The sequence below is a fragment of the Pinus tabuliformis genome, chromosome 3_1 (assembly GCF_031772625.1).
Source record: "Pinus tabuliformis cultivar Carrire ecotype Pingquan chromosome 3_1, CPIR1, whole genome shotgun sequence".
NCBI lineage: Eukaryota > Viridiplantae > Streptophyta > Pinopsida > Pinales > Pinaceae > Pinus > Pinus tabuliformis.
In genome coordinates, this window is record NC_142301.1 from 299,766,854 (window position 1) to 299,776,638 (window position 9,785).

General features: G+C 37.3%; 1 protein-coding gene across 1 annotated transcript; it reads right to left on the bottom strand.

Annotated features, from left to right (window-relative positions):
* Window positions 1-2,058: 2,058 nt before the first annotated feature.
* LOC149186964 (uncharacterized) lies at window positions 2,059-9,063 on the bottom strand. Its single transcript, XM_089409514.1, has 7 exons — window positions 8,905-9,063; window positions 8,413-8,607; window positions 4,494-5,219; window positions 4,089-4,189; window positions 3,618-3,740; window positions 2,254-2,349; window positions 2,059-2,170 (listed from the first exon to the last, which is right to left on the bottom strand). Exons 1-7 carry the CDS (start codon window positions 9,061-9,063, stop codon window positions 2,059-2,061), a joined length of 1,512 nt encoding a protein of 503 aa, XP_089265640.1.
* Window positions 9,064-9,785: the final 722 nt, after the last annotated feature.

The following is a 9,785-nucleotide window of genomic DNA, read 5'->3' on the forward strand; positions in this document are numbered from 1 at the left end:
CATTTGACCTACCACCATCGCATGACTTCCAAATTCAGGTTCAAAATTTTCTAGAGAGGCTTCAGAAGAAGCATTTGGCAACACAGATTGTATTGTCATTAATTCCTGCTTGTAAATAATGTCTAGAATGGCCATTAATTTATTTGATGTCATCTCCAAACTTGTGTTTTCTACTTCAGCAGACTTTCTTGCTTGTATTTGAGATTCAAGCTTAGAAGTAGCCCTCTTATGACGTGCCCTTTTTCTCTTGATTGCATAACCGTTCATGTTTATAGCTTCATTTCATTGTTCAGGAATCTTCCTTGGTTGTATTTGTGATTCAAACTTCGAAATAGCCCTCTTACGGCATGCCCTTTCTCTCTTGATTGCATCACCTTTCATGTTTATAGCTTCATCTGATTGCTCAGTTTCTACTCTCCATGTTTGTGCGTTGTAATTTGGGGTCGCATTCCTTTCCCTTGCAAATTGATCACTGCAGATGATTTCATCATTTGTAGGCATCTTGATGTAGTTAAACGAAGTTCTTGAATTTAGCTTTGTGATTTCAATTGGTGTCCTTGATTTCTTTTCAGATTCAAGTTCCAAAATATTCTCATTAAAGGTAAGGCAAGGTATGGGTTGACACCAAGACATGGAAGGATATAAGAACATATATTTTCATTATGGGATATACCTTACCCTTACCTTACCCTGACCTGACCTTCCACAATGGGGAAGCAATATTGATGAACGATCCTAACCAACCTGTTCAGTACAAGAAATTGCCTTTCTTTGAAACCAACATTTCCCTGCTAACTTGCTCCCTCTTCGAGAGAAAGAGAGTCAAACAAGGTCTTCAAATGAAAAGGCTATCATTTGGAAGAATTTGAATCTGCGAAAGTGCTAAGACATCCATTAGGGTAGTTTTTCCAGCACCACTAACTCCCATCAAGGCTCTATGTACCCCTGGTCTAAAGGATCCACTTACATTGGAAAGGAGTTGTAGCCTGTCTTGACCCAACCCTTCACTTTTCATCTCCTGTTACGAAACTAAACATTATTTCCAGATATTCCATTGAAGAGAACCTAGGTATGTCAAGCTACTCGCAGATTACCAATTCAATTGAACGATTTATAGATACACATATCGGTGGCATGTTAACATAATAGTTTATGTTCTCAAAAGCCATCGACAATGGCCTGAAAGGAAGGATCATTCCTTTCTTCTATTGTGTCGAGACATGAGTGACACTGAATTCTCTACCAGGTGTAGAATTGTCTTCAGAGGTTAGATTATCTCTCCTCTCTAACAAGTAAACATGACTGAAAAAATTATTAAATCTATGAAAGAATAGTGCCTGTTTTTATCATATACTTTCAAAGATTTGGATGTGAATAGGTTATATACTTTTATAGATTGCAATCTTTATAGTTCAATCTTTTCATCTTTTCTTTCAAGAAAAACAAAAAATAGTGCTTTTGAGCCTAATTCAAGATCAACACAAAGGTTTTCTAATGTCTCTCACTCAGTTGTCTGAGAGAATGTGTTACAGAGAAGTTATGTAGTTCATTCAAGTTTCTCACTTCGTTGTCTATTGAAGGAACGACCTAATTGCATTTCACTCTGACAAATTCCTCAATGTGGCATATTGTATTGTAACCTCCCCATTCATACCTTACCCTTACATATTGATGAACACTCCTAAACAACCTGTTCGGTACAGGAAATTGCCTTTCTTTGAAACCAAAATTGCCCCACTAACCTGCTCGCTCTTCCAGAGAAAGAGAGTCAAACAAGGTCTTAAAATGAAAAGGCTATCATTGGGAAGAATGTGAACCTGCAGAAGTGCCAGAAATCGAAATGTTTGAATCAATTGACCAAATTGACAATGGGTAAATTGTTTTTTTGTAGTACAGATCTAAGCTCACGCGATCAAATAAAAAATGTGAATGCAAATACCATATAATGCTTTGATATATTACGCATATAATGCTTTGATTTCTCAATATGCTAAGTCACTCTGTTGACTCAAATATGTAATAGACAATAAACTAATCAATGATAGAGAAAATAAAATGTCAAAGTGAGGCGGGACCAGTTTTGCAAATAAGTCTGCTATGCCTGTCAAGAGAGTGTCCAGCCTCTTTGTTCCAAGGTCCCAAAAGATGGTCCCAAACAGTAGGGCAACGACTGTAGTGAAGAAAAATCGCACAACATTATAGTGTGGATTCCTCCAATATGACCAATGTTGCTTCCAAAGGCATGCCACGCACTGAACCTTGAAGGACCGTGCATACTGTGTTGGAAAACTCAGATCCTGTGAGCCAGGAGCAGGGGTGCTTAGCTCTTGAATAAGGGCTTGATTCCATCTGAAAACAGAACAACATAATTGTCAAATAGGGCTTTAAAAAAATTACAGTTTCTTGGGAGAAATTATTGCTTCCAAAGGCATGCCACGCACTGAACCTTGAAGGACCGTGCATATTGTGTTGGAAAACTCAGATTCTACGAGCCAAGAGCAGGGGTGCTTAGCTCTTGAATAAGGTGTTGATTCCATCTGAAAACAGAACAACATAACTGTCAAATAGGGCTTTAAAAAAATTTACAGTTTCTTGGGAGAAATTATGTAACTAAAGATAGGGTAACAAAATTAGAGATGCACAATAAAAAAAGCTCAAAGTTCTGAAACAAATTCCTACAATTATGTTAGACATACTCATAGAGTGCTAATTTTCTGTAGATCTCAGCAAACTCTACACCAAGTTTTTCCTCAACAGCTATGGAACTCACTTCCGACGCCCATGTCGCTGGATTGTATCCTTCACTAATCTATGGTATTTTTGGAATGGCCTCGACAAACAACCAAGAATCAGACAAAATTGAAGAAAATAAGTTTTATGATTTTAAAAAGAGCTGTAGTTTAGCAAACCAATAAAACTGAAAATTTAGCAATTATTCCCTGACTTGTTCGAGCCCTTTGCAACCCTTCATTTGTTGTTAAGCCAAGCAAAGAAACATAGAGTAGGCCTTTTTTCATTCATTTCCCTTGGAGATTCCCCACTTCTATTGATTTTTTCATATGCAATCATCTTTAAGCATTTAAATGAAGTCCCTAAATCCACCTTTTCCATTTCACCTACCATCCTTTCTATTATGTAACAAGAAAATAAGTAAATACCATATTCAGCTTTGAAAATTATATGACAGGTCACCAAACTACCCTGGAAACTCACATTGGAAATATCTTGTCGTTTGTACAACCTTTCAGCTGCCATTAAGGCCAGCAATCCACCATCATCATGACCAATAAGCACAATAGAAGAAAATGCCAGCTTATGACAAAATGATGATAACAGACTAAGAAGCATCAAAATTAGATCTACCACGAATAGTGCAAACATAATGAAAATCATTGCCAGCCATATTTAAATCAAGCACTTAAAAAAAAATAACAGTTTCTTGGGAGAAATTATGTAACTAAAGATAGGGTAACAAAATTAGAGATGCACAATAAAAAAAGCTCAAAGTTCTGAAACAAATTCCTACAATTATGTTAGACATACTCATAGAGTGCTAATTTTGTATAGATCTCAGCAAACTCTACACCAAGTTTTTCCTCAACAGCTATGGAACTCACTTCCGATGCCCATGTCGCTGGATTGTATCCTTCGCTAATCTGTGGTATTTCTGGAACGGCCTGGCCGAACAACCAAGAATCGGAGAAAATTGAAGGAAATACGTTTTATGATTATAGAAAGAGCTGTATTTTAGCAAACCAATAAAACTGAAAATTTAGCAATTATTCCCTGACTTGTCCGAGCCCTTTGCAACCCTTCATTTGTTGTTAAGCCAAGCAAAGAAACATAGAGTAGGCATTTTGTCATTCATTTCCCTTGGAGATTCCCCACTTCTATTGATTTTTTCATAAGCAATCATCTTCAAGCATTTAAATGAAGTCCCTAAATCCACCTTTTCCATTTCACCTACCATCCTTTCTATTATGTAACAAGCTAATAAGTAAATACCATATTTAGCTTTGAAAATTATATGACAGGTCACCAAACTACCCTGGAAAGTCACATTGGAGATATCTTGTCATTTGTACAACCTTTCAGCTGCCATTAAGGCTAGCAATCCACCACCATCATGACCAATAAGCACAACAGAAGAAAATGCCAGCTTCTGACAAAATGATGATAACAGACTAACCTGCAAGAAGCATCAAAATTAGATCTACCACGGACAGTGCAAACATAATGAAAATCATTGCCAGCCATATTTAAATCAAGCACTTAAATTTCCCAGAAGATCAATTACAATTAAAGTCTAGGAAAGGAAATGAAATAAAACAATATTTTTCCCAGAATACAAGGGATAAAAGTGCTACAATCACAAACAAAACAAAGTTTGGTTGAAATTACAAGAAAGAGCAGATAAAAAATCAAATAGGAAAATAGTTAAAACTCTGAATTGATGAGATGGCACTCAAATCCACATGGCTTCCAGGTCTCACCTGGAACTCAAGTTCACATGAATTGGGCAGTCCTTTTACTTTCCATTCTGATTTGCTGGGACAAGAAGTAAGTCCCCAACCGGGCCGGTCAAAAGCAGCGACAGTGCATCCAGTTTGCCTTTCCAGGGGATTCATAACATACCTCCAAGAGAAAACCCCTCCACCAAATCCATGTATCAAAATCACCCCCATGCGTCCAAATTTATATGGTGTTGGCTCTGATAACTTTTCTATTAACCCAAACTTGTCATGCTTATATTTCTCCAAATTCAGTAAGGGTATATGCTCAAAGAAACCAGAATAGCTATTTGAGCCACACTTGGAGCTTGGATTCACTTCTATAGTAGTAGAGCCGCTCAATAGTGGAGTGTACAAGGGCTCATTTGTCGAAGTATGACTGGACTTCCTGCCAAGATTATGAGATCTTGGAAGCAAAGGGTCATCAAATCTTAACCTTCTCAACATAGACCCACAATTTTCACCATTCCTATCATGGAAAGGCTTGGAAGTGTAAGAATGACTATTTGTAATCTTGTAATGGATAACCAGACCTTCACAGAGCATGAAAAGACTCTCATCATCAGGAAGGATTCTTGAAGGCATATGTTTCCCTCCATCAAAGAAATATTTCTCTTCAGAATTAGCTTTAACAATTCTACCCATATTGGGGTTGGGAGAACAAGGAAGATTCTGATAACCATGGAAAACAGTGTTGTAAAGTGGAACCTGTAAAATGCAAGACATGGTCAATAACCAGATCAGTTCATTATCGATCGAGATGAGTAATGACAGTTAATAAATAATGCTTCTGATACTCTTGAATGGAGTAAAATGTAAAGATCAAAAGGAATAAGAATTACTATTGTACATGAAACTGGAGAAAAGTTGAACAATGCAGTTATGAGCTGTCTATGGCAACAGAAGCCTATCTCCTTTCATATTAGAGCTTACGTTTCACAGATATGATATGATTCTCAGCATTTAAATTTGTCACCAGTGCCCAATATGGCCTTCTCATACCACCATGCTATATCATAGCAACCTTGGTACAAATATCATAATTGAATGTATGCGAGGCAACACCCTTGCTTATGTGGCAGTCTTCAAATGGTGGAAAAACGGTCCTTAGACTCTAGAAAACATACCATAGCTAACATGCATATTACTTTCGAGGTTCGGACTTTGGTTTCTATTTCCTTTGCAGGTTGTACATGTTGCAAACCTATGAAAGATAGAGTCATTCAGAGTGCAGAAATTTGGCTTTTCTTTTCATTTGGAGGCCCTATTCAGTGCAGCTTTTATATGACAAATAAGATAACCTGTAAGATACATAAATTATTTCAAATCATAGTTCTATTCCCCTGGGCCATACCCACATGCTGATGAGCCCCTTTACAAAGGAAAATTACCATAACCACTATCCCTACTTGTAATTCAATATGTTTCATCCTTAATCATACCATACCCAATACCCAATACTCACACCCAGTCTTGTGCAACATTGATTTAAACTTATTGCACCAAATCTTAAAAATAGGGTTCATAAAATGGGATTAACGATGGAAAACTGCAGCTATTTCAGGAAACCCGAAGACCTTGGCCATGTTTTTTGGCCATTTGTTAAGGAGGTTTGGACTTGGATACAATGCTTGTTCACCAATATGTTTACATATAAACTTTACTGGTGGGTTGTCCTTCTATGGAACCTTTGGCTCTGCCACAAATCTGACTAGAATGTTTGACAGGCAATGAGGGTGGTGACTCTCTACTTCTAGAGGTGAAAGAGATGTGTGAGAAGATTAAAGATTTGCCATATGAATGGGTAACTAAAATTGATATATTCCTGATTTTGGACTCAATAGTTGTTCAATGCTTAGCCACATGATTACCTCAAGAAAAATAGATATATGAATTAGATCTCTAATTCATGCTTATATTTCTCCAAATTCAGTAAGGGTATATGCTCAAAGAAACCAGAATAGCTATTTGAGCCACACTTGGAGCTTGGATTCACTTCTATAGTAGTAGAGCCGCTCAATAGTGGAGTGTACAAGGGCTCATTTGTCGAAGTATGACTGAACTTCCTGGCAAGATTATGAGATCTTGGAAGCAAAGGGTCATCAAATCTTAACCTTCTCAGCATAGACCCATAATTTTCACCATTACTATCATGGAAAGTGTTGGAAGTGTAAGAATGACTATTTGTAATCTTGTAATGGATAACCAGACCTTCACAGAGCATGAAAAGACTCTCATCATCAGGAAGGATTCTTGAAGGCATATGTTTCCCTCCATCAAAGAAATATTTCTCTTCAGAATTAGCTTTAACAATTCTACCCATATTGGGGTTGGGAGAACAAGGAAGATTCTGATAACCATGGAAAACAGTGTCGTAAAGTGGAACTTGTAAAATGCAAGACATGGTCAATAACCAAATCATTTCATTATCGATCGAGATGAGTAATGATAGTTAATAAATAATTCTTTTGATACTCTTGAATGGAGTAAAATGTAAAGATCAAAAGGAATAAGAATTACTATTGTACATGAAACTGGAGAAAAGTTGAACAATGCAGTTATGAGCTGTCTATGGCAACAGAAGCCTATCTCCTTTCATATTAGAGCTTATGTTTCACAGATATGATACGATTCTCAGCATTTAAATTTGTCACCAGTGCCCAATATGGCCTTCTCATACCACCACACTATATCATAGCAACCTTGGTACAAATATCATAACTGAATGTATGCCAGGTAACACCCTTGCTTATGTGGCAGTCTTCAAATGGTGGAAAAATGCTCCTTAGACTCTAGAAAACATAGCAAAGCTAACATGCATATTACTTTCGAGGTTCGGATTTTGGTTTCTATTTCCTTTGCAGGTCATACATGTTGCAGACCTATGAAAGATAGAGTCATTCAGAGTGCAGAAATTTGGCTTTTCTTTTCATTTGGAGGCCCTATTCAGTGCAGCTTTTATATGACAAATAAGATAACCTGTAAGATACATAAATTATTTCAAATCATAGTTCTATTCCCCTGGGCCATACCCACATGCTGATGAGCCCCTTTACAAAGGAAAATTACCATAACCACTACCCCTACTTGTAATTCAAAATGTTTCATCCTTAATCATACCATACCCAATACCCAATACTCACACCCAGTCTTGTGCAACATTGATTTAAACTTATTGCACCAAATCTTAAAAATAGGGTTCATAAAATGGGATTAACGATGGAAAACTACAGCTATTTCAGAAAATCTGAAGACCTTGGCCATGTTTTTTGGCCATTTGTTAAGGAGATCTGGACTTGGATACAATGCTTGTTCACCAATATGTTTACATATAAACTTTACTAGTGGGTTGTCCTTCTATGGAACCTTTGGCTCTGCCACAAATCTAACTAGAATGTTTGACAAGCAATGAGGGTGGTGACTCTCTACTTCTAGAGGTGAAAGAGATATGTGAGAAGATTAAAGATTTGCCAGATGAATGGGTAACTAAAATTGATATATTCCTGATTTTGGACTCAATAGCTGTTCAATGCTTAGCCACATGATTACCTCAAGAAAAATAGATATATGAAGTAGATCTCTAATTCATGCTTATATTTCTCCAAATTCAGTAAGGGTATATGCTCAAAGAAACTAGAATAGCTATTTGAGCCACACTTGGAGCTTGGATTCACTTCTCTAGTAGTAGAGCCGCTCAATAGTGGAGTGTATAAGGGCTCATTTGTCGAAGTATCACTGAACTTCCTGGAAAGATTATGAGATGATGGGTTCGCATTTACTCCTTGAAATGATAGCAATTGCATCTTTTTCAAAGATATATAAGTATCAGTTCTTACAAAAAGCTAAAAAGACCTCAAATATGTAGCTTGAAAACCCATTTCACCATCAGAGACTATCTTACCGCTTCAGGATCAAGCTGCTGGAAGTGATGCATTTTACACCTAGCTTTACATCTAGTCTTGTATGCCACCACAATGTGACCAAGAGCCAAGGCAATAGACAACAAGAGCATTTCCAGCATACTCCATGGAAGTTGGAAACCTCCTGACTCTGCTGAGGGGCTTCCTAATGCGGAAGAAGCCATAACCAAGCATGCCTTAACAACAATAAGGACACCTGAAACCAGGCCACAGAATATTGTTGTCCACAGGTAAGGCCCAAAAGAGCTGTAGTTTAGCAAACCAATAAAACTGAAAATTTAGCAATTATTCCCTGACTTGTTCGAGCCCTTTGCAACCCTTCATTTGTTGTTAAGCCAAGCAAAGAAACATAGAGTAGGCCTTTTGTCATTCATTTCCCTTGGAGATTCACCACTTCTATTGATTTTTTCATATGCAATCATCTTCAAGAATTTAAATGAAGTCCCTAAATCCACCTTTTCCATTTCACCTACCATCCTTTCTTGACATCCAGGTTTAGGTTCCAAAATATCCACCTTAAAGTCTTCTGCAGAGGCTACAGTGGAAATGTTTGGCAATGTGATCATTAACTCCCCCACATAAAGAATGTCTGGACTACTTCTAAATATTGTCCTTGAATCTGCCTTTGGCATTTTACCTACCACCATCGCATGACTTCCAAATTTAGGTTCAAAATTTTCTAGTGAGGCTTATGATTTCATCATTTGCAGGCATCTTGATGTAGTTAAACGAAGTTCTTGAATTTAGCTTTGTGATTTGAACTGGTGTCCTTGATTTCCTTTCAGATTCAAGTTCCAAAATATCCTCATTAAAGGTAAGGAAAGGTATGGGTTGACACCAAGACATGGAAGGATATAAGAACATATATTTTCATTATGGGATATACCTTACCCTTACCTTACCCTGACCTAACCTTCCACAACGGGGAAGCAATATTGATGAATGATCCTAACCAACCTGTTCAGTACAGGAAATTGCCTTTCTTTGAAACCAACATTTCCTTGCTAACTTGCTCCCTCTTCGAGAGAAAGAGAGTCAAACAAGGTCTTCCAATGAAAAGGCTATCATTTGGAAGAATTTGAATCTACGAAAGTGCTAAGACATCCATTAGGGTAGTTTTTCCAGCACCACTAACTCCCATCAAGGCTCTAAGTACCCCTGGTCTAAAGGATCCACTTACATTGGAAAGGATCTGTAGCCTGTCTTGACCCAACCCTTAACTTTTCATCTCATGTTACGAAACTAAACATTATTTCCAGATATTCCATGGAAGAGAACCTAGGTATGTCAAACTACTCACAGATTACGAATTCAATTGAATGATTTATAGATACACATATCGGTGGCATGTTAA

Coding starts and splice junctions, on each gene's coding strand:
- LOC149186964 (XM_089409514.1), bottom strand. CDS start 9,063: ATGCCAAAGGCAGATTCAAGGACAATATTTAGAAGTAGTCCAGACATT. Junction 8,608..8,904: donor CTGGATGTCAAGAAAGGATG/GTAGGTGAAATG, acceptor ATTGTTGTTAAG/GCATGCTTGGTTATGGCTTC. Junction 2,350..3,617: donor CAGCGACATGGGCATCGGAA/GTGAGTTCCATA, acceptor TTCTGTTTTCAG/ATGGAATCAAGCCCTTATTC.